The sequence below is a fragment of the Phyllopteryx taeniolatus genome, chromosome 7 (genome assembly GCF_024500385.1).
Source record: "Phyllopteryx taeniolatus isolate TA_2022b chromosome 7, UOR_Ptae_1.2, whole genome shotgun sequence".
Taxonomy (NCBI): Eukaryota; Metazoa; Chordata; class Actinopteri; order Syngnathiformes; family Syngnathidae; genus Phyllopteryx; species Phyllopteryx taeniolatus.
This window is the reverse complement of record NC_084508.1, coordinates 14,895,831-14,920,612: the sequence shown is the minus strand read 5'-3', so window position 1 is coordinate 14,920,612 and position 24,782 is coordinate 14,895,831. Positions and strand designations below refer to the sequence as shown.

Sequence of the window (24,782 nt, the reverse complement as noted above, 5' to 3'; positions counted from 1 at the left end):
CTGTTTCGGGTTGTTCATTCACCAAGTGACTTGGTCTCCAATATCAAACCATCTTTCTCCATTGAAATGAATGGAAATGCCCCCCCCCCAGAAATGTCATGGTTTTTATATTTATATAAAGCACTCTATAATATTTTACTGTATAACAATATTAAGTAATGACAATTATGTGGAATGTATCAAAATTAAATATTTGAAAAGAAATTTGGGTTCAATTCAATTGACATTGTGCAGCTCCTTTTGGTGTGTGCTCCATCTAGAGGCAGTATAATGCAGACTGACAAATTGCAGTAATATGGACTTTTGTCTCCATGGGTTGCTCCACCGTGTCTTCAAGTATCTGTTGCTTAATGGATTATAACAATGTGACACCGATGCAATTCCGGCAGGGGACCCAACCAGGGGGAAGCCACCCACCCCCCAGAGTCCAGGGAGCTCACCGGCCCAACCAAAGCACCCCGACCAGTTCCAAAGGGAGTGGCACTGGCACCGGACCACTGCCCCCCCATGACCAATCCGCCCCCCAACTGGTCACCCTGGGGGGGTGACCAGACCGGAAACCAACACAGATATGCCAGCGCCTGGCCTGGCGCCCACCTAGTGCCAGTCCCCCAATGGACACTGAATGAGATGTGAATGTGCCCAATGTACAAAGTATCTACAGTGTGAGTATTACAAATGTGAATTGTGTGTGAAGTAGGAGGCTAGGCCCCCCCACCCCGCCCAAAAACCGGCCATTGCTCAGCGACCAGAACAGGGCCCAGAAGGTGGCTCCGTCCAAGGCAGGAGGCGCTGACACCCAACCATAAAGCCAGGGAGCCCACAAAGCCAGAGGGAGAGAGGGGTGACGACCACGGCGGAGCGCCCCGGGGAGAGGAAAGAGGAGGACATAGGCCCCGGACGCAGCAGCACGACCCCCAAGCCCCCACCCGGAGACCAGGACCAGACCCACGTTTTTTTGTTAATATTGAACACGTTCAAGATTTAAGATTGTCGGCCCCCACCTCTTTCAGAACCTAAAATCGGGACAAATCTACTCTTAACACACATCAGACTTAAGGACAATATTATAGGACAATCTTATAAGACTTAAGATTGTCTGGCGTTTGATGTGCTTGGTCGGGAAGGGGCAAAATCTGGGGGAAAAAAAACAAAACAGCCCAACCTTTGTGTGTACCAGGCCTGAGTTTGAGAGTAAACTCCAACTTGGAGTGGCAATAAACAGCTCAAAGTCTCCTTTTGAAGAATTGTTCACTGTCTGCCAAACTGGTGCTTATTGTGAAGTGAGTTGAGTTCACTGCCACAGTACAGTGCACGTACCTCAAATTTTAACTCAAAAGTCAAAGCAATAAACCGTCCAAACGACGGCTCTCAAAAAGCATGCAAGTTGGGTCACTCATATCTCAAGGCACCAGTTTACTTCTAAATCAGGCGTGGCAAACCGACAACCAGGCGATGATATGCGGCATGCGAGAGCATTTGAGTGTTATGAAAAGCCCCAAAACTCATAGTACTCGTAATAACAAACATTTGTTCAATCCTTGCATCATAATGATTCATAAATCCTATGGCCCTCTTAGGGTTAAAAGGCAAAACGCTTCCTCACCACTGCTCTAAAGGTTGGGCAGCAAATGCATACACAGACACACTTATGGTGAAGGTAAAAAAAACATCAAAGGGGCCATATTATGATTTTTCACAATTTAAAACAGTTCTTGTGTTTAAATAATATTTTGTCATAACATCCCAAAGATTTAAAAAAATATATAGCATACTTTACACACCCTTCAGCTGCCCCCTGCTCCAGTGTGTTCCACTAACATGTGTATGTGTTCACTGTGATGGGTTAAATGCAGAGAACAAATTTCGTGTGCATGCATGCATGTTCATGACAATAAAAGATTCTTCTTCTTCTTCTTCTTCTTCTTCTTCTATATTGTGTCTTGCTGAAATTAGCCAGCCAATGGCGAGTATGAATTTAGCTAACATGACTGCTAAAAAAAACAACAACAACTGTAAAGCACATGCGAGCCCTTAGACAGCATGGATGGATGTTGTGTTTTACCCCTTTGCGTCCGGACTGCAAAAAAATGGCGCTTGCACAAAACCACCACTCAGAACCAGCCATGTGAGACGCATCTTCAAACAACAAAAGATTAACAAAGCGGCAGGCCCGGACCACGTGTCCCCATCCTGCCTCAAAGTCTGCGCGGACCAGCTCGCGCCAGTCTTCACTCAGATCTTCAATAGATCTCTGGAAATGTGCGAAGTTCCATCCTGTTTCAAACGCTCCACCATCATTCCAGTCCCCAGGAAACCTGCAATCTCGGGCCTGAATAACTACAGGCCTGTCGCGTTGACATCTGTGGTCATGAAGTCCTTTGAACATCTCGTGCTGGACCACCTCAAGAGTGTCACGGGTCCCCTGCTGGACCCCCTGCAGTTTGCCTACCAAGCGAACAGATCTGCGGATGATGCAGTCAACATGGGACTGCACTTCATCCTAGAACACCTCGACAGTGCAGGGACCTACGCGAGGATCCTGTTCATGGACTTCAGCTCAGCGTTCAAGACCATCATCCCTGAACTCCTTTCATCCAAGCTTCTCCAGCTCAGCGTCTCACCTGCCATCTGCCAGTGAATTTACAGCTTTCTGACGGGCAGGACACAGCAGGTCAGGCTGGGGGAGGCCACCTCATCCACACGCAGCATCAGCACTGGGGCGCCCCAAGGTTGTGTCCTCTCTCCGCTGCTCTTCTCTCTCTACACGAACGACTGCACCTCAGCGAACCCGACTCTCAAACTCCTGAAGTTTGCAGATGACACGCTCAAGACTGTAGAGATGATCGTGGACTTCAGGAGGCATCCTTCGCCACAGCTGCCCCTCACGTTGTCCAGCCGCCTTGTGTCAACCGTCGAGACCTTCAAGTTCCTGGGAATTACAATCTCTCAGGACCTGAAGTGGGAGCTCAACATCAACTCCGTCCTCAAAAAGGCCCAGCAGAGGATGTACTTCCTGCGGCTTGTGAGAAAGCACGGCCTGCCACCGGAGCTGCTGAGACAGTTCTACACAGCGGTCATGGAATCAGTCCTGTGTTCTTCCATCACAGTCTTGTTTGGTGCTGCTACACAAAAGGACAAACTCCGACTGCAACGGACAATCAAAACTGCTGAAAGGATTGTTGGTACCCACCCTTGAGGACTTGCACGCTGCCAGAACTAAGACAAGGGTGTGCAAAATCTTCTCAGACCCTCCGCACCCCGGTCACCAGCTCTTCCAGCTCCTTCCCTCAGGTAGGCGCTACCGATCAATGCAAACTAGAACTAGTAGACATTCCAACAGCTTCTTCCCTCTTGCGATCAACTTCTTAAACAGCTAACCTATAATTCCATTACAACAAGCTGGCAATTTTTTGACTTGAGTTCGTTGTCACATTTCTGTGGGGCCAATTATGTATTAGTAGTTGTCTCGCCATGCTGCACTATTTGCATATACTGGCCACTCATGCCAGAGTAGCATCTGCTCCATTTGCACACTGATTGAGGAGTATCTGTAACATTTGCACAACCATTGTCCCAGATTATCGCACTACTCGTCACTTTAAACCGCATACACTCCTTGAAGTCTCAGCGCCCTTTGCAGAATGGTCATTGCGCCGGACTATTGCGATATTAGTCATTCGAACTGCTCTAAGTGCTAGAGGACTCTGCATCTTTTTGCACAATTGTTTTTTGTCAATGTCTTTATGTCTCCAACGTGTTCTGTAAATTGACTGTCTGTTGTACTAGAGCGGCTCCAACTACCGGAGACAAATTCCTTGTGTGTTTTGGACATACTTGGCAAATAAAGATGATTCTGATTCTGATTCTGATTCTGATGCCTCAGCCGCAATTCCCGTCGGACCAATCAATGGACAATAGCGGGTATCGGTCCGCCCTTGTGTGAGCTTTTGTACAAAATAAAGGCCTCCTCTCAAATAAAATGGCCGGTACTCTCTGCAGTTGAGTAACTAAACAACAAGCAGCCACTGTATCTAATAGAGGTTGCATTCAGGCCCTCTAAACTATTAGGAAAAAGTGCAGCAAAATACATTGCTAAACATTAGGAATGAATAGCTCTCTACCAATGTTCATACCTAGTAATATGTCACCCAGATGTTAATATTTTGAATAATTTGTTCACGTGATTAGATGATCATTTTCAATGCAAGAGCAAAACGAAGCCTCTCCTTATGCAGTAGCTTCCTCTTCTGTCTTTCCCCTCTTGCTATTTCTAGCCTGATACAACGCTTGTAATTTCCTCTTTACATGTGGTGACTCCACACTGTAGCTCACTTGTAATTTTTGTCAGTAGAACAGCGCACAGGCCGTGCCGTCACACCCGCCTTAGTACAGACTGACAACCACTGATGTTTTTAGGCATGCTCACAAATTGTATTTTCTGACAATATGTAATGCAATAAATTCAACCAGAATAGATATTGGAAAACTTGTTTGTGTAGTTTTATTGTATTTAAAATGCCCTCAGCATGCATGGAACCAGAACACTGTAATATTGTAATACAGGCTTTGTATTGCATTTGTTGGTGGTGATTGATCCGGATTTGAATAGAGGACTAGAGCAGTGCGTAAAGGATGGGGGTTATGTGCTCATATTTACAGACTCTCATCAAGACCCTGGCAGTGCTGTTTTGAATGTTTTGCAGCTTCTTGATGTACTTGCCAGGAATCCCTGTGAAAAGCCTGTTGCGGTAGTCCAGACTCAAAGAGATCAAGGCATGGACAAACATCTAGCAGGGTTAAGGTAGGACGGAGCCTGGAAATGTTGCAGAGATGGTGAAATTAGGTCTTGCACAGGTGGCGCTTCATATGAGGATCAAACCGAACTCCCAGATTTGTGTCTAAGGAGGGGAGAGGGATGATCTGGTCATCAAATGAAAGCTGGAATATGGTTGAAGACTGAACCTGGTGTAGTGTGCCAATGAAAAGAGCATCTGTTTTATTGCTGCTTAGTTGGAGGAAGTTGCTGTTCATCCAACTCTTTATCTCCTCGAGACAGGTGGTGAGGAATGGCGTTGCAGAGGACTTTAGGGCTGTCTTGACGTATAGTTGTGTTTCATCGGCATAACAATGGAAAGCGATCCCATGTCTGCTGATGAATCGGGCCAAGGATTGACCCTCGGGGGACTCCATGGGTGACAGGGAGCAACCTGGACTTGCTTCCTTCCCATGAGACAAATTCAGTTCTGTCTGAGAGGTAGGAATGGAACTGTAGTGCATGGTCTGACAGTCCAACAATATTATGGGGGCACTCGAGGGGACTATATGGTCCGCAGTGTCAAATGCTGCTGTCAAATCAAGGAGGATGACAAATGACAGTGATCCTGTGTCAACTGCCATCACTAGATCATTCGTCACCCTGAGCAAACCTGTTTTGGTGCTATTGGCTGAACGAAAGCCTGTCTGAAATTTTTCAGACACGTCGTTAAGAGTAACCCTAAGTACCAATTTTGCGAGATAGGAGCTGTCATTTGTCATCCGTCATTTTTAGCTTTGACTTGCAAGTGCAAACTTGAGATACGAGTGTTGGCAGTGAATTTTCTTTTATTTTGCTTTACTTACCTTCATTCCTACTTTTAAAACCCTGTACAGATTGTGTGCAAAGTTTATAGGTAAATAGAAAAGCCTAATCATTTTTGTTTGGAGACAATAGAATGCTAACAGATAATTTTTTTCCCCATACATTGTAATTCTTTTATCAAAGCACATCAAATTATTATGCTAGAAAAAAATAAACCAAAGTATTTTTATATTACTATTTTTTTTATGAAATGTCTCCCTTCATTGCACTTTTCCGACTATATATATATATATATACATAACCGCAGCAGTGCATACTGTACAAGAAATAAACTCAAAGTATCGATCTCATTACGTTGGCGTCAAGCATGATCAATACCAAGGTTGTTATCGATATTATCGATATTTGTGATGAGCCTTCCGCCACTATTTTCCAAAGCAAACGCACCTTTTTCCACGTCACGCAGGAGGAGGTGTCGGCGTAGGCAGGCGGACAGCCAGCCAGCCGTACCTCCTCCCTCCTCCCTCCGTCCCGGCTGCTACCCTTTCGTCCCTCTCTGCCTCACGTACGTGGGAGCTGCCCGAGTGTCTGCTCCCGGAAAGAAGAAGCTACCCCTGCCCGCTGTGGAATGAGTTTTATCAAGTGGAGACGCAGTGTGAAGGGAAAGGACAGCAGCAAGTGAGTCCGTGGTGGTGGGGGGGGGGTATCGCCAATGTCGCTCTTTAAGATGGTAGCCACGTTCTCGATATATTTCTATTGAATTCAGTTCAAAGTGTATCCGTGTAATGTTATGGTGCTGTGTTGAAGGACTCAGTAAACTCGTTCCGCGTGTTGCCGGTGTCGACAGCCTGTTGGACGACATTACACCGCCTGATGTGGTCAAGCAGGCTTGTTAGCTACATTGTTATATATTTCACACATCTTATACATTAGTCTTGCGCATCACAGTATGTTATTTAAAAAAAAAAAAAAATAAATAAATATTTTGGGGAATTGTTGTCAGGAATTCCACATTCATATATGTTTTTAAGTGGCTCTTTATTTAAAGTGTGTGTTCAAGAAGTAACTTGTCGTCACGAATGTTGCACTACGTGGCTTTCAAACATTCGGCACGCCAATCTAATGAGATCCTACCAGAGGTGGCAAAAGTTCTCACACTCTGCTTAGAGGTAGAAGTACAGATATGTGTGTCAAAGCACAAGTACTGATTTAGCTCCTGTGCTTAAGTAAAAGTAAAAATGTACGGACAAATGCACTTATTATGTATTTTTTCAAATGGATTTGTCCTGTCAATTATATACTACACCCGTTTTGATAACCTTTCACAACAAAATCTGTGCAGGAGAGGCAATTTCAGGATCATCGGTTTAAGGGTGCTTCGCTCCTAGCTAGGCAAGATGAATTTTGCTGTTTTGTACATTTTAACGCAATTTCATTCCCACATTTATGAAAAGAAGCGAAACTCTTTTTGTGAAAGTCTGTGACAAAACCATCAAATCTGATATGATTTTTTTTCAATGTTATCGGCATTATCACAGCAATAAAAGAAATGTAGACAACAACAAAATCACAGATAGGCAACAAAATAATAAATACAAAAAGTTGAATTTTCAATACAAAAAATAAAATCATCATACATATACTTTTTGACTTTTGTAAATTGTAAACAGCAACACCTAATGTGAATTTCAATGCATGCAAGACCCCACAAACTGTACCTAAAATGACTAAGATAGACAGTGACAGTTTAATAGTAGTGGGACTCGACTAAAACTTTAATCTAATTAGCGGCTTTGTAATTAATCACATATAATCAAATACAAATATTAGACACAATTGAAATGAATTTTGGTCGATGAGTAGATACACTTCAAACACAAATGTTTATTTTCCATCCAGCTATTACATACAGACAGATTGGTTCTTTATATTAATCCCCAAGTGCAATGATCAGAATTTAATTTTAATTTGACAGTATTTGCAAGGCTCTAACACATTAATTGAAGTCTGCTATATTCCAGTCGTCCCTAACCCCCCATTCTTTCCTGCTTGAGGCGTCACTCTTAAAAGCGCCGCGCACACAGCAGAACAAAGTATGCTTAATACGTTATTAGGGCTGCAACAAATCATTCCATCCATCCATTATCTGAGCCGCTTCTCCTCACAAGGGTCGCGGGAGCGCTGGAGCCTATCTCAGCTATCATCGGGCAGGAGGCGGGGTACACCCTGAACTGGTTGCCAGCCAATCGCAGGGGACATAGAAACAAACAACCATTCGTCCTCACAGTCACACCGATGGGCAATTTAGAGTTCTCAATTAACCTACCATGAGGAGAAGCGGCTCAGAAAATGGATGGATGGATGGGTTTTTTCTGTTATTTTTTTTTTAAATCACTTTTAAATGTCCCATCTTTTTAATTAAAAAACAAGACATATCAAATTGACAGTGCAGAAAATTCCCAAACAAAATTTATTATGATTCAGTTACTTGTTTGGTTGGTAACATTCCAGAAAATAGGCAAAAATGTTAATAAAAGAAGTACATTTCCTAGGTTGATGAAAGATAAGCAGTCTCCTGTATTACTATAATAAATATAATGTAATTATAAATATATTGTGTTGGGAGGCTGAAAATCAGAGTATATGGACAATTAATTTAAACGAGGTCTCTAAACGATAGTTGCCGATTCATCGTTGCACCTCTGTACGGTATTATCAATCATTAAAATTTGAAACGATTGGAATTTTATCCTGGTTTATCAGTGAACTGTTTCATACCTACTCTGCACTACTGCTAATGCTAAGATTTGACACTTAAAGGAAATGTGGAAAATTAACAGTTTATATGAATAAGACCGCAATGTCATTAGTATTCAAATTCCTTCTTAAAATAGGCAGTCAATAAAAAGAACAATGATCCCTCTGATGAGTCCTGTTGACTCGTCTTGCCACGGATGTGACAAACACATCGATTTGTTTCATCGCTTTAAATGTCTTTAATCCATCAATCTGGTCCATCGTCACATTCCTTCTACTGTCGTGTTCCTCTCTCCAACACGAGATCCATCAGATGAAGTTGAACTTTAACCTCTTCACAGGAATGTCATGAAGGCACAAAATGTCCCTGATGGCCCGGACTCCCCGAGCAGGTACTTTCCATCGAATACCTCCAGGGTTTGACATTTTAGCAGGAGAAAAAGGAAGTACAATGGGACTCAAGGATGTGCTGTTTAATAACATAGTTATTTTGTATTTTGGTATAGGCTTTCAGTCGTAAACACTCCAGCATTGGATCCTATCATCAGCGACTTCAGGTGAGTGAATTTAATGATATTAAGCTAATTCCAGTACGTTTACACACCACGTTTGACTGAAGATATGTGCCCTTTCAATAGTGCCGTCTCTAATACTGGTGGATCAGGCAGGACACTTTATGCTGCGCTACTGCTAAAGCAAATAAAACCACTTTGACTCATATGTGCTTTCACAATGTATTATGGGGTTTTCACTTTACTATATATGATAATTCTACCAGAAAGAACAGCTTTAAAGTAATTATGATACACTGACATGCGGTTCCTGATATTGGTGAACCAGCTCACTTCATGCTGTGCTGTGTTAGCATCAGCGCTAATATTGCAATCCAGAGTAGGTTTTGGCCTTTTTTTTTGTGACTTCACAAATACAATTACGACACTGACATTTAAAAAAAAAAAAATAATTGCCTCATCGAGCATCCAGTATGTCCTTATTGTGACTTTATTCATAAACAGTTTCCCGAACCTCACAGACCTTTATCTCATCAGAAATGTGAGATTCCACCTGCTAAACATGTCCCACGATCGTATCCCTCGAACAATTGCTGGCCGCTCAGATGGATTTCATCCCTTGAGATAATCTTCTTCCTCTACTGTTGTTCATTCTTTTAGGTTGCAGTTACACAGCAACAAAGATGCCCCGGAACAAGCTAATCCTTCCAACGGGTAAGACCAGAGAGTGGACTTTACTGCGTCGCCATGGCGACACTTTCACAACGTGACTGTGAATTACGATGACTTGTGACACACTGATGTCAGCAGAAGGTCTTCGGTATTACTGTAGCTCCTCCCTGCTGTGTCAATAATGTAAGGTATGACATGGTAATGGTTTTGTTTGGTCGTGTTTTTGCGAACCCGTGAAACCTATGGGGTGTTGTAGACCTGTACAAAGACTACTATTTTTACTTATGCAGCATCTCCTCCTTTGTACTTGATCATACTCTGAACAGTGTGACCTCAAAATTGATTGAAATTATGAAACCGATCCAAATTTCCGGGAAAGATACACCTCTCGATTAATAAGAAAAGACAATTGTTAAACAATAATTAGAACATGTAAAATAAATAAACGATACAGATAGATAAAGGTGATGTAAAATCAAATTGGAGTAACCTATTCATTCATTCATCCATCCATTTTCGATAGCTCTTGTCCTCATCAGGGTCACAGGTGAGCTGGGGCCAATCCCAGTTGACTTTGGGAAAGGGGCAGGGTACACCCTGGCCTGGTCGCCAGTCAATCGCAGGACTCAAATTGACAGAACCATTCACACATACATTCACACCTATGGACAATTTCAAGTCTTCAATAAACCTAACATACTGTACATGTTTCTGGAATTTGGGAGGAAGGCGGAATGCACGAATTCCACACAGGAACGCCTGAGCTGAGTTTTGGACCCAGAACCTCAGAACTGTGAGGCGGAGATGCTAACCATTAATTCACCGTTCTGCTCAAAATTGCTCAAAAATATAAATCAAATGCGAAATAGTTTAAATAAGGATAAATCATGCTCAGTACAATGTAGCAAAATGAAGAGTAAACGAACGTCGGAATGTACACCTCAGTCATCTCCAGTTTGTGTTCATGTAAAGAGTCTTACCTCCCAGGGGCACGCAGCAATCTTTCTTTGCATGTTCATCGCTACGTTACATGTCCACCGTGGGTCATGAGACTTTTGTTACAGGGTTCAGAATGTTAAAAAGCATGATTCATGAAATGCCTTACCTTCAGCAATCCTCCCTCCCCACTTGACTGCTATGCTTTTGTTGCATTTCACCAAAAGGTACAGTCGTTTTGTCTGTATATGTACTGTATAAATGTATATGTTCAACTGTATATTGTCCTCTTGGGGTTAACTTCTTTTTACATGTGTATGGCAGTTGAGAATGTAAAAATATTACTTAAAAATTGCCTGTACTGTTCCATGATCGGTTGTGGGAAAATGCCTGCAAAATTCGAACAAATCGGTTGTTGACCAGCGTTTTAAAGTTTTAGTGTCTTGTAACTAGGCACCACTGTGAACTTACGTTTAGCACATCTGATTCACAGTTCTGACATTTGGAGCTCGAAGGCTCCAAGACTTGTGAAGTTTTCATGTTCTCCTCGTGCTTGCATAGGCTTCCTCTCACATTGCAAAAACATGAGTATTAGATGAAATGAAGACTGTAAATTGTCTTTAGGTGTGAATGGTTGTTTGCCTATATGTGTGCCCTGTGATTGGCTGCTAGCTGGGATAGCCTCCAATTCACCCGCAACCCAATTGAGGACAAGCCCTCTAGATAATGGATGGATGTGTTGTATTCTTTTTTTACGGCCACAAAGTTGAAGAGTGCCGATTGTCCACTGGATGTTGGGACTTTAAAAGTGCTCTTTGTCACATACTGTTTAACAAGTACCAGAAAGTCTTACCTGTAAATGCCCTTTGAAGGTGTTTCAAAAGGACTACTAACTCCTGACTGCCTAATTTTATGACTGAGGCCCAGCCTCCAATTTGGCCTCACCTAATCGGAGCAAGACTGCAGTACGTAGCATTAGCTGGAATAAAAACACATTATAAACGATAAGGGTTGATTTTATAATTCAGTTATGGCCCTTCTGTAGTGCATGTATTATTTCACCAATGTTCCCACAAATTGAGTTGTGTGCGTGGGTTTCTTTGACTGAAGAAGGCACAGATCGCATTTGTGTCCCCTTGTGCGATGTGTGATAGTCATCCCAATCTTATTATAGGCTTGCTGGAGCCACTGAGTACTTCCTCCTCCTCCCATGCCCCCCTCCACTTCCTTCTCCTCCTCCTCCTCCTCCTCCTCCTCCTCCTGCTGCCTCTCTGGTCAGCTGCCCTGCTGCTGCTTCTCTTGGAGAAAGACACACCGTCCGTTTACTCATCAGAGCTCATCCGCATTACTTTCCTCACACACATGAAAATGTCAGGAGAACGGCCACTGTCGAACGGGTAAGAAACGTCACTTCTGCGGCTTGACGGCATGGCCTGTCTGTTAGTTTGCTCTCTTCCTTGCCCGCTATGATGGTGCTAATGCGTGTGGCGGAGCTCAGGCATGTGGACGAACTTGCTGGGTTTGTTTTTCAAAGCTGCCTTGTGTCGCAGCACAGCACACCCAATACAGTAATAGCGACAGCAGCAAAGAAAGGTCAATAACGGGATGCTGTTGACCCGCCCAGTGTGGAGATGTTGCGCAAAGGTGTGACTGTGAATCGTTGCTGTGCTTCCTAAGTGGTTTTATGTGTTTAAGAGGACTTGCTTCATTGATAATCAGGAAATATGGCCAGAATATTAGGTGTGATGGCTTGAAATGACAATAAATCAGCTTTGTTTGCTGTGTGCATTGTCCTTGTTGTACTTTCTCACAATGCAGTAAGAGGATGATGTCTTCTTCCAGATGTTGATATTGGCCTGCTTAATTCTCAATTGACATCCTGTTAGTACCAGTTGAATTGGTTTTCCAGCTTTAAAGAAATTACTTAACACTTACCTGTAGTATCATCTTTATGAAGGTTTATCAAACAGCTCTGGCCTCAATTTCAGGATACAGGTTAGTTTTAAGAAACACCATAACTACTATCTGGAGTTCAAATAGAAATTACAGTGGAACCCCCACAAAGTTGAAAACAACTTGTTTTGCGACATTTCAAAACAATTTTTCACCATAGGAAATACAGTAAACCCCTGTTTTTCACAGGCGACATGTTCCAAACTCACCTGTGGTAGTTGAAAATCCGTAATGTAGAGAGACCATTTACTATATATATCCATCCATCCATTTTCTGAGCCGCTTCTCCTCACTAGGGTCGCGGGCGTGCTGGAGCCTATCCCAGCTGTCATCGGGCAGGAGGCGGGGTAACCCTAACCCTGAACTTGTTGCCAGCTAATCGCAGGGCACATATAAACAAACAACCATCTGCACTCACATCTACGGGGAATTTAGAGTCTCCAATTAATGCATGTTTTTGGGATGTGGGAGGAAACCGGAGTGCCCGGAGAAAACCCACGCAGGCACGGGGAGAACATGCGGGGCCGGGTATTGAACCCGGGCCCTCAGAACTGTGAGGCTGACGCTCTAACCAGTCGCCCCACCGTGCCGCATATATATATATATATATATAATATATTAATATATATAATATATATATATATATATATGTATATAATATATATATATATATATATATATATATATATAATATATATATATATATATATATATTATATATATTATATATATAGTAGACCTCCCACATGCGGAACAGTAACACATACAACAAAAGAGTATTAAACATTGTATATCTAAACATTGGAATGTTCCACCAAACCATATAATTTTGTATACCCTAGCTATCTTAATGCTGACATATATTGCAGAACGCCGTAGAACGGTTACAGAAATTAGATCATAGTAATTGTAAACCTTCACGCAACTGCTACTTTAACACACACACAGCAACAACACATTCAAAGAGATCATTTAATAATACTCACAGGCATACATTCTTGTCTGTGAGAACAATGACTATTGCTGGAGAGTAGTTGGGGACCTTCCTTGCCTCTTTTTCTTGCTCTTAATTGCATTCTGCATCGCATATAGTTAACCTAAATGCTACCTGGCATGTTGCTGCACAACATGGTACCACGCTGAAGGGAAGCAACTCTAAATTTGGACTTGCATTATACTGCAAAACACAAAAAATGCTTGCTTAAAAATCTGCGATATGGCGGGGGCTCGGAAGATGAACTGCGCAGGGGTTCAATCTAATGTAAAGTGAATTAATTATTAAGCCCAAACAGTCACACTACAATCAAATCTTTATTAACTGTACAGGCAATGGTTAAGTACCAGTTTAACATTCCTAAGTATCATACAAAACAACATATAGCAGGTGTTAACCTCTGAATAATAAAGCTGAAATAAAGTAAAACTATTCAGCCAGGCAAGAACAGGAAAACACTTTGGGGTTCACTCTTACAAATTACGCACACTGTTGGCCACAGGTGTACAAGTGGTGGAGACTGGCATATTTAAAAGAAGGTTTTGCGCTTTTGGTAGCTGATTGTTTTCTCATTGAACAACTGGGAGAGCGGCCCAAGCGCAAAATTTAGTTTGAAGTGACGTAATTGGAAGTGTTTGTGCAAGAGGCAACCAAACATATTGATAAATTACAGAAAATAAATCAATCACACCAATAATTTTGGGGGAGCCAGCAAGTGCATAAAAGCCATGCTTTGATTGATTTAACTTGCCCCAACTGTGTGGCAATTGGATGTTGAGTACAGTAACACTGCTTTTAAAACATCACACCAGGAAAACTGCTATGGGTGAGGTCAGCACCAAATGTCACAGTACGCTGAAATGAGCCAAACGCACCAAAATGCAGAGTTGAAAAGATTTATGTTGGGTAATATGGCATGACGCCTTCTTATGACTGGGGAAAAAGTCAGCCTTTAGATCAGCTCCAAAATTGCATTGCTGAATATATGTCGCAATCATTTTTCATTGGCATTTCACAAATGGATACAAGAGCAGAAAAGGTCTCCCCGCTGCCTCTATTTTTGCATGCGCTACGCTGGCGTCGCTTTGCGTGCTGTTTGTCACCTACCTTTCAGACTTGCTATCTAGAGACACAAAATCAGCCACCACAATTCTTGTGAGGTTTGATAAATCACATAGCGCGTGCTCTCTCTATATATATATATATATATATATATATATATATATATATATATATATATATATCCCACATTTGGAAAATATGTCGAAAATTTAAATGTTAAATTAACCCCTGTAGCAGATCCGGAAGTTAGGCGTCGCCAGTGAGACGTGAGCACCGCTCGTCTAACAGGCTACTTTGAAGGAGCGCATTTGTTTGTATTTTCTATTAAATAAATACTGTACAATACATGTAATTTCATCAGAATACTGTGTTCATGAGTGAATGCATGTTTGGACGGCCAGCAGTTGGTCCATCAATAGGAAAGCGAGTCAGGTGTTGATCAGCATTGCCCAACAACCATACTAGCACCACACACGCCGGCGAGTCATTTAAACGGATTTCACGACCGACGATGACATAGATCAGATAAACACTAATGATTCAAGATCTAACACACCATCAAACATCAGTCTGCTGGCGCTGAATTTGTCTTTGCCAATTAATATGACATAATACGTCGATGTTCGGCCGTCGATCGGTGTAATGTTGTAGGGACACATTTACGGCCGTTGGGCAGTCGGTGAGCGTATCTGGGCAGGTGTCTCCCACACCAGTGGCACGGGTCAGCCGTCAGGCTGTCACCAGCCTTTGGAGGCTCAGAGCACGAGAGTAGTTAACTAAATCAAAATATGCAATATGATGTTTCACTTTCCCAGGGCGCTAGACTTCCTACAGCCTCTGAAGTGCGAATAAGGAAACATGCTTAAGCCTGGCAGAATGCGTGCTTGAGCAGATATGCGAGGGAACACACACACTTTAGGGTTACTCCACCCAGCGTACGCAAATGGCGAGAAGGTGTGCAAATGATATAATTAAATGGATGGCAGAATGGGCGAGTCAGAAAAGTGCAGAGCTGTATGCCTTTTCTGACTTAACGCACAAAAACACACTTAATCCTCTCGATGCTCACTTATCTGTTCCTTCGAAGGATTTTCTGACATAACGTCACCGATGATGGTTTGGGCTCCAACTTTTGTTTGAGTTTTTAGATAGACATTTACAGAACTATTTGGTTGAATTTGCATGGCTTTTGAGGCAGTTGACTTTGGAGGCTCTTCTGGAAGAAATCCAGGACTAGCCCTCTTGTTACTGATGTGTAATTCCCTTTTCGAAAGGAGTACATTTCTTAAAGGACATTATTAGCAATGATGCTAGCACAACATAATACAGTTTGAGACCACTGAATTAGGTGATCTTGTGTTCCCCTGGAAATGAAAGACATGTTTTTGTTGTTACTGAGGCAGCGTACCCTCCAAAAGATGTATAATATTTGGATGGATGGATGTTTTTGCTGTGTAAACAGAATGACAACATACGAAATTGTTTGTCACAATAATCTGATTACCATTGCAGGTTTATTGTCAGTATAAGTTGCATGTGAGAATGTGATGATACAGCATTTAAATTAAAATTACATTAATTTATGTAGGATTTAAATGTCATTTATTGACAATGTTTGATATTAAAATAAAAACAAATCTGTGCATAAGTCACACATATATCTATTCGATTGATAGTGCTCTAATATAATGCCTGTGTTTGTCCTGGAGAATGCTTACAGCATCATGTTTTTGGGATGGAAACAAGAATTGATGTTTGAGTGACAAATCAAATCTCTGTGATTATGCTGTGCATCCGCTTTAGCAGGACATACAGGAAACTCCTTGTTTAAACTGCTTTCGTGAGTGTTTGCCTCCTTAACTCACAGCAAATAATTATAATGGATGATTTGACACCAGATGGTGTGACAATTTAGAGGGGGTAAAAGTATTTTAATTATTGTTGGTCCCAAATCTTTCTTCCAAACTGTATTCCTTCATTTTGATGATGGCAGCAACAAGCACAAAGGATTATTATTATTATTATTTCCCAGTGACTGTTTTTCTCAATGCCTTTATGTCTCAAAAGTGTTTTCTGTCAATTGACTGTCTGTTGTCGTACTAGAGCGGCTCCAACTACCGGAGACAAATTCCTTGTGTGTTTTTTTGGACATACTTGGCAAATAAAGAGGATTCTGATTCTGATTAGGGCTCCACTAAAAATGAAAATACACATACTGTAAGAATAAAGTTATAGATTTACCTGAATACATTTGTAAATACAAAATTAAAGTGCAAATATTACATATTTAAATATTGTAACTTTTCAATACAAAAATCCCCCATAATTTTAGGAGAATACTTCTGTAGTACTAAGAGCATAAACCTGCGTACCTGTGATCTTGTTAAGGTGACAGACGTTAATTTTTTTTCGGTCATTTTGATATATACTCAACATTTACTGAAATTACCACTTTATTCTAGTAATATTGCAACTTTTTCTAAAAAAAAAATTGAACTTTATTCTCATATCACAACATATTCTCCTAACATTACGACTTTGTCTTGTAATTTTACCTCTTGTACCTCTTTTTCCCTGTTAAATTATGATTCAATCTTTGTAATTTTGCGACTTTTCTCGTAATTATTTTTTTTTCAGTATAGTCTTTCATATAGAGGCATTGTCCGACATTTTCCTCTAAAATGCGTGAGGTGAGCACATGACTCCTATGATTACCATCCTCATCGAACCATTAAGGGATCCCTCGTACCCTGTGGATGAGGACATTGTCAGCTACAGAAAAGACCCCTCATTTATTGTGTTTTTTCCTATTGGTCATATGGTGACCACAATGGTCACCCGCATGTCATTAGCCAGTGCTGCACCAGTGTATACTCTTCTGGGCTTGTGTGTGTATGTGTGAGAGTTTCTCTGTGTCTTTTAATTGGCAGGAATGTAAAGTGAATGCTGTATATTAGTCATCGTTATTACACAGATTAGTAGTTTGTGGTGACTGTGTGTTTCTATTTTTTTTTCCAGTGGTCTGATATATCAACTCTTGAGTGAAAGAGTTGACCCTGACTGAATGTTTTCTAGTTTCCTCTAATTCAGGACAATTTTTCAAGCTCATGTGATCAGTACGGTGCTCTGAAAAAGAGCACATAAAGCTGTGGTTTGTGGCTCCAAAACTCAACATCCTAATTACAAACGGACCTTGAAGCAAACATAGCTAAATGATAGACAACTGAATGTATGGAAGTGAAAGTGAAATGATCGAAAGCAACCACCAAGTCATCATAAGTCATCTTAATGAAAACAGACACGCTTCAGTGTCATCTGGCCCATTATGTTTAATGTTGATGATGCTTTCACGCTGTCCATTCTGCGACAATGCTGAGCACTGTGATTGAATCCAATGTAAGCGGCTGGATGAGAGCTTGAACTGGCTTCCGCCATATGCTCCTCATCTGAAGATCACGTGCATGCAGTGACATGATAATTAATGAGTTTCTTTGCTTTCAAAAATAGTGCTTTTGCTTATGGACATGCATATTTTGAAAGGCAGCACATAACTAACCGTTTAAAACATCTCCCCTAGTGTAAAACTTTTTTTAATCACGGGCCACAACGTAGTTATGGTTTCCCGCATGACAATTCGCCGATGTCAATGACGTCATTGATCGGATCTGCAAAAGACATTTACTCCACGTCGCCACGTGCACACTATATTTTAATCCAAAAGTTTCGTTTATTTTTAGCCTTGTCGCGTGTCTTTTGACGTAGGACTGTAAATATCTGACGGCCAATGAAGTTATTAAAAAAAAAACAAAAAAACATGTCAGCGGTGTGGGACAGACAACACGTCTGAGACAGGCAACACGTAATGTCCGGATAAAACTACAAGAAAAACTACTGCAATAAAATCTTGTATAGCGATACCGCCGCATCCCGTTTTTTACGATCATTGGGCTTTATCTTGACAACTCAAATGCGACCGGAAACACTCGTTACCGTGGTCGACGGTAGAGTGGAGCGTGTCGACGGTATTATAAGGACAAAATGGGGAAAAACGTGTGTTGGTGGTCACCGGTGCTCAGGACAGGAGAGGACGTTCGTTTAAGGCTTGCTTGAGGTATGTTCACGTAGTTTTAATACGATACGGCTCACAAGCAGGCAATAAAATGTTATGTAGCCTGGCAAGCTACTGCTAGCACGAACGGTTGGACGTAAACATGCCGCCTTTCTGTCGAATCATGCTCTAAAGTTTCAGTGTGGGTGAAGTAATTTAATTAAAAATAAAGTAATTTAATTACAGTAAGCTGGCACCCATTATTTCTGTCATGTAATGTTGGTTTGACCTGACTGATTAGAATACACGATCTGACTAGAGCAGTGATTTCCAACCTTTATGGAGCCAAGGAACATATTTTACAATTGGAAAATCTCTCTGCACACCAACAAACAAAAATGTCACAAAAAGTGGATACATTAATTACTGTATGTACTTCCTGCCATCTAATAGAAGACCATTCATTTGTTCTGTCTGTCACTATGCCTCACTGGCATAAATAGAGGAACAAATATACATTACTTATTGTAAGTATAATTTTTTGAGCAATTAAGTACACAAGTATATACAGTAAATGAACAGGTCATTTAAATAGACACATTCCTCCATCTTGTGATTGGATCGGTGATCGGTTATCGTTTTTTTAAACACGCTGATCGGCCCCAAAAATCCTGATCGTGTAAAAGCCTACTTTAAACACATTATAACTTAAACTTAAAACACAACGTTTCTCATTCACTGTTCGGTTCACATTAGGTACAGTAAGGGAACAAAACAACTGTGCTCTCTTTTGTCTTCACTGTGACAGATTCAGTGGCATTTGAAATGAAACATCAACAGCTTATTTTCTTTTTAGGAAAGTGGAACGTCAATACTTTGTATTCTTTTTAGGAAATGCTGTAAAAAGATTTAAAATGGCATTTGTTATTGCTTTGGCGCCATCTGAAAAACCCAGAATAGGTTACCATTTTTTTCGTTTTGTTTTAAACATATGGCTAGCCATATTGTCTGCTCGTCAGAAGCTGTGCTTCGTCGCCACGTGCACAGCTGTGTTTGTTTACAGACTAGACATACGGCTAGAGTTTGAAGCACACTTCTTGTCCCTTAGCTAATATTTCCTGTGTGGGAACCCGAATCATTACCCCACCATATTATATAATTGCACCTGCTTTTAATTAATAGCATTTTTAGGGCTAGTTTGGAGCAGAAGTCAAGGCCCAAAAACAAGGCATGGAGGGCCAGCTCTAGCCCACTTACCTTGAATTTGTGCCTTATCTTGTCTGTGGCGTTGGCAAGCCTTCTCATGTTGATACTGAGTTCCTCTGTAACTTCATGCTGTCAATGTAATGTATAAAGACACATTTGACTTGGGGATGGACACTGGACTATACTTCCTTGGTTGGAGCATGGAAGGATGGATGTTTACTTTAGTAATGACAGGGAAAGCTTGGTGAACCACCACTTCCTGTGTTTGCTTTTGTTCATCCAGGTGCTCAAGCTCGGACCTGTCGCTGGCTCTCAAGGACTGCATGGCCGCCCTGGATCTGTTCCTCCAAAATGACTTTGAGGAGGCACAGGCCCGCCTTAGACCCAGGTAGGAGCGCACACTGCAGCACAGTTTTAACTGCAACAGCAGCTTTTCAGCCCACGTGACTAGCTACACAAGCCACATGCTCTATAGCACGTGTTTTTTAGTGAGGAAGAAGGCGTCCTTTATTTGTCCCTGGGGAAATTCAATTAATTTTCCATGATACATACACAATGGTCAGAAAAAAATACACAAGGGCTCCTCTTGGAGCAGATGTGACAATAAGACTAGTGCCCTATGAATATTTTGACTATGCTTTGCTCAAGGCCACCACGGCTACCACTAAGGTCCTCAAAGCTACTGCAGTGAATACAGTGGAACCTTTAGAATCAAACACTGTCCATTCTGCAACATTTGCTGAACTCCAATTTGTTCCAATTTATATATATATGTGTATGTATGTGTGTGTGTCTCTCTCTCTCGCTCTCTCTCTGTCTCTCTCTCTCTCTCTCTCTCTCTATATATATATATATGTATATATATAAATATATATAGATAGATAGGATAGGATAAGCGGCTCAGAAAATGGATGGATGTGTATATATATATCCATCCATTTTCCGTACCGCTTTATCCTCATAAGGGTCGCGGACATGCTGGAGCCTATCCCAGCTATCTTCGGGCGAGAGGCGGGGTACACTCCAAACTGGTCGCCAGCCAATCGCAGGCCACATAGAAACAAACAACCATTCGCGCACCCATTCACACCTAAGGGCAATTTAGAGTCTTCAATCAACCTGCCATGCATGTTTTGGGGATGTGGGAGGAAACCGGATTGCCCAGAGAAAACCCACGCAGGCACGGGTAGAACATGCAAACTCCACACAGGCGGGGCCGGGATTTGAACCCCGGTCCTTAGAACTGTGAGGCAGATGTGCTAACCAGTCGGCCAGGATACCTTCTTTTAGGATTTTAGATTTTATATATATAAAAAAAAAAACATTATATCCCCATAGGTTGATTGAAGACACTTTTTTGCCCGTAGGTGTGAATGTGTGCCCGAAGATAGCTGGGATAGGCTCCAGTGCGCCCGCGACCCTTGTGAGGATAAAGCGGTACAGACAATGGATGGATTATATCCCCATCATTATAATGACTTTGATCTTAAATCTAAAATCCCACTACTTACATTTTTTTCAAGAACAAATTCAAGAAAATGCTTATCAGTGTACTGGTGAATCAGGTACAATTGAACATTTTAATATTGTGAACTGTTATTATTGTCATCACTGGTACACTTTTGTCATAGCATTACAAAAAGGTCAAATCTAAACACGTGAAATTTACCCTTGAGAAGCTTAATTTTTTTTCCCGTCACATCGTTAATGAAATATAGTTATTTACAGCAACTAATCGATTATCATATTAATAGACTATTTTAATAATCGATTAATCGTTTAGAGACATTGTTTAACTTAAAATGTTCAAAATCCTCAGAATTTCAGCCTCTCAACAGTAAATATTCTTTGATTTGTGTAGTCATGAAAGCAGAAGGATTATGTTTGTGTTTAATCAAAATAAGACATTTGAAAACATATTTTACAAACCCCAGTTCCAATGAAGTTGGGATGTTGTGTAAAACATAAATGAAAATAGAATACAATGATTTGCAAATAAGCGGCACGGTGGCCGACTGGTTAGAGCGTCAGCCTCACAGTTCTGAGGTTCAATCCCCGGCCCCGCCTGTGTGGAGTTTGCATGTTCTCCCCGTGCCTGCGTGGGTTTTCTCCGGGCACTCCGGTTTCCTCCCACATCCCAAAAACATGCATGAATTGGAGACTCTAAATTGCCCGTAGGCATGACTGTGAGTGTGAATGGTTGTTTGTTCCTATGTGCCCTGCGATTGGCTGGCAACCAGTTCAGGGTGTACCCCGCCTCCTGCCCGATGACAGCTGGGATAGGCTCCAGCACGCCCGCGACCCTAGTGAGGAGAAGCGGCTCAGAAAATGGATGGATGGATGGATGGATTTTCAAATAATTTTTAACCTATATTCAATTGAATATACTACAAATACAGGATATGTAAAAAAATTTGCATATCCTGTATTTGTAGTATATGTGAATATTTGCCAAAAAACAATAACATTGTTTTTTCGCAAATATTCACTTATTTTGAATTTGATTCCTGCAACACGTTCCAAAAAAGCTTGGACAGGGGCAACGAAAGACTGGAAAAGTTGAGGATTGCTCAAAAAACTTTTCAGCCTTGACATTTCACAGGTCAATAGGTTAATTGAAAACAGGTGAGTGTCATGATTGGAATCAAAAGGAGCATTCCTGGAATGTTCAATTGTTCACAAGCAAGGATTGGACAAAGTTCATCACTTTGTGACCAACTGCGTGAGCAAATTGTCCAAAGGGTTAAGAAAGTTTCTCAACGTACAATTGCAATACATTTAGGGATTTTATCATTTACGGTCCATGATATCATCAAAAGATTTAGAGAACAGAGAAATCTCTGCACGGCAGTGGCAAAGCCAGAAACCAAAATTGAAGCCTCGTGACCTTCGATCCCTCAGGCCGCACTGCATTACAAAAACACATCATTGAGTAAATATTTCCACATAGGCTCAGGAACGCATCAGAAAACTATTGTCAGGTAACATAGTTTGTCACTACATCTACAAATGCAAGCTAAAGCGCTACCATGTAAAGCAGAAGCCATATATCAACAACACCCAGAAATGCCACCGAGTTCTCTGGGCCTGAGCTCATGGATTGACGTAAAGTGCAAAAGTGTGCTATGGTCTGACGAGTCCACATTTCAAATTGTTTTTGGAAATCATGGACGTCTTGTCCTCTGGGCCAAAGAGTAAAAGGACCATCCAGACTGTTATCAGTGCAAAGGTAAAAAAACAGCATCTGTGATGGTATGGGGGTGTGTTAGTCTTCATGGCATGGGTAACTTGCGCATCTGTGAAGGAACCATTAATGCTTAATGATACATACAGGTTTTGGTGCAACATATGCTGCCATCCAAGCAACATCTTTTTCAGGGATGTCCCTGCTTATTTCAATAAGACAATTCCAAACCATATTCTGCATCTGTTGCAACAGCGGGACTTCTTAGTAAAAGAATGTGAGTACTAGATTGGCCTGCCACCAGTCCAGATCTGTCTCATGGAGAATGTGCGGCGCATTATGAAGCGCAACATATGACAACGGAGACCCCGGACTGTTGAGTAACTGAAATTGTACATCAAGTAAGAATGGGACCAATTCCACCAACAAAGCTTCAACAATTAGTGTCCTCAGTTCCCAAATGCTTTTTGAGTGGAAAAGTGATATAACACAGTGGTAAACATGCCCCTGTCCCAGCATTTTTGGAACATGTGGCAGGCATTCAATTCAAAATGAGTGAATATTTGCAACAAAACAAATTATCAAGTTCATCAGTTTGAACATTCAATATTTTGTCTTTGTAGTGTATTCAATTGAATATAAGTTGAAAAGGATTTACAAATCATTGTATTTATCTTCCGTACCGCTTATCCTCACTAGCGTCGCGGGCATGCTGGAGCCTATCCCAACTGACTCTGGCCGAGAAGCGGGGTACACCCTGAACTGATCACCAACCAATCGCAAGGCACATATAAGCAAACAACAATTCACACTCACATTCATACCTACCAATTTAGTCTTCAATTAACCTACCATGCATGTTTTGGGAATGTGGGAGCAAACCAGAGTACCCGGAGAAAACCCACGCAGGCCTAGGGAGAGAATGCAAACTCCACACAGGCGAGGGCGGATTTGAACTCGGGCCCTCGGAACTGTGTGCTTACCAGTCATTCACCGTTCCGCTCAAATCATTGTATTTTTAAAATGTAATTAAATTCACATTTTACACAACGTCCATACTTCATTGGAATTTGGGTTTTTACTTTGGAAAACGATCAACATTTTTGCCCATTTTCTGACATTACGCACCAAACCAGTAACTGAATCATGATCAATTCATGTTTGTGCATTTTATGCAGTGTCAATTTGAAACAATGTCCTGTTTTTGAATAAAGGGATGCAAATTAAAAATGTTTTACCTCTGATTCATCAAATAATTAAAAACATAATTGACAAATTAATCGATTATTAAAATAATCATTAGTTGCAGCCCTACTGTATTGTAATTCTGATTCTCCGAGTTATCTGTTTGACTATCAGGAGCTAGTTTAGGCGACATAGACATTGAGCTGACATTTTTGGTGTGCTGCTTGAAGCTGTATTCACTAACATCTGTTGCGTCCAGTTCTGGTAACCAACACCATGTCATCAAGTTACTACATTGTTGACTGCTTTTCTCCTCGGTCATCAGAGGCTTCATCACATTCTTACCTTTATCCTCCCCACCCGTTCCCACCAGCCTACTTTTTACTTTTCAGCGCTGTTTTGTGTAAAGAACTCCTTTTTGTCATGATTGGACTGACATCTTTACAGAGTTAACTGTGTTCTTGGGTTGAGTTGAAATGTTCTGCGTGATGTCATGAACCTTAATCCTAAACTCAGACTTCATTACATGGTCTCATCTTGTGTGTCTTTTAAGGGTAATTCTTGATTGACTTAATTAATCTGTTTTAATGCACCATGGCATCAGTAAAGATGCATTGTTGCGTATGTAATACTCAACTCTGAAAGAAGCCCTATTATCTACTATCATTAAATTGCTGAGTGATGACCAATTT

General features: G+C 41.3%; 1 protein-coding gene across 3 annotated transcripts in view; it reads left to right on the top strand.

Moving 5' to 3' along the window:
- Positions 1-6,060: 6,060 nt before the first annotated feature.
- ttc39a (tetratricopeptide repeat domain 39A) overlaps positions 6,061-24,782 on the top strand; it is a 34,646-nt gene continuing 15,924 nt past the window's right edge. The window contains exons 1-5 of one of the 3 annotated variants that reach the window (XR_009789398.1): positions 6,061-6,259; positions 8,680-8,730; positions 8,845-8,895; positions 9,511-9,564; positions 20,005-20,109. Coding sequence is in view for 2 of the 3 variants with exons in the window: in XM_061779690.1 (XP_061635674.1) it covers positions 6,210-6,259; positions 8,680-8,730; positions 8,845-8,895; positions 9,511-9,564; positions 20,005-20,109 (311 nt within the window). In the remaining variant the exon portion in view is untranslated. The remainder of the gene's footprint in view (positions 6,260-8,679; positions 8,731-8,844; positions 8,896-9,510; positions 9,565-20,004; positions 20,110-24,782) is intronic. The other 2 variants (XM_061779690.1, XM_061779689.1) reach the window with 2 other exon arrangements.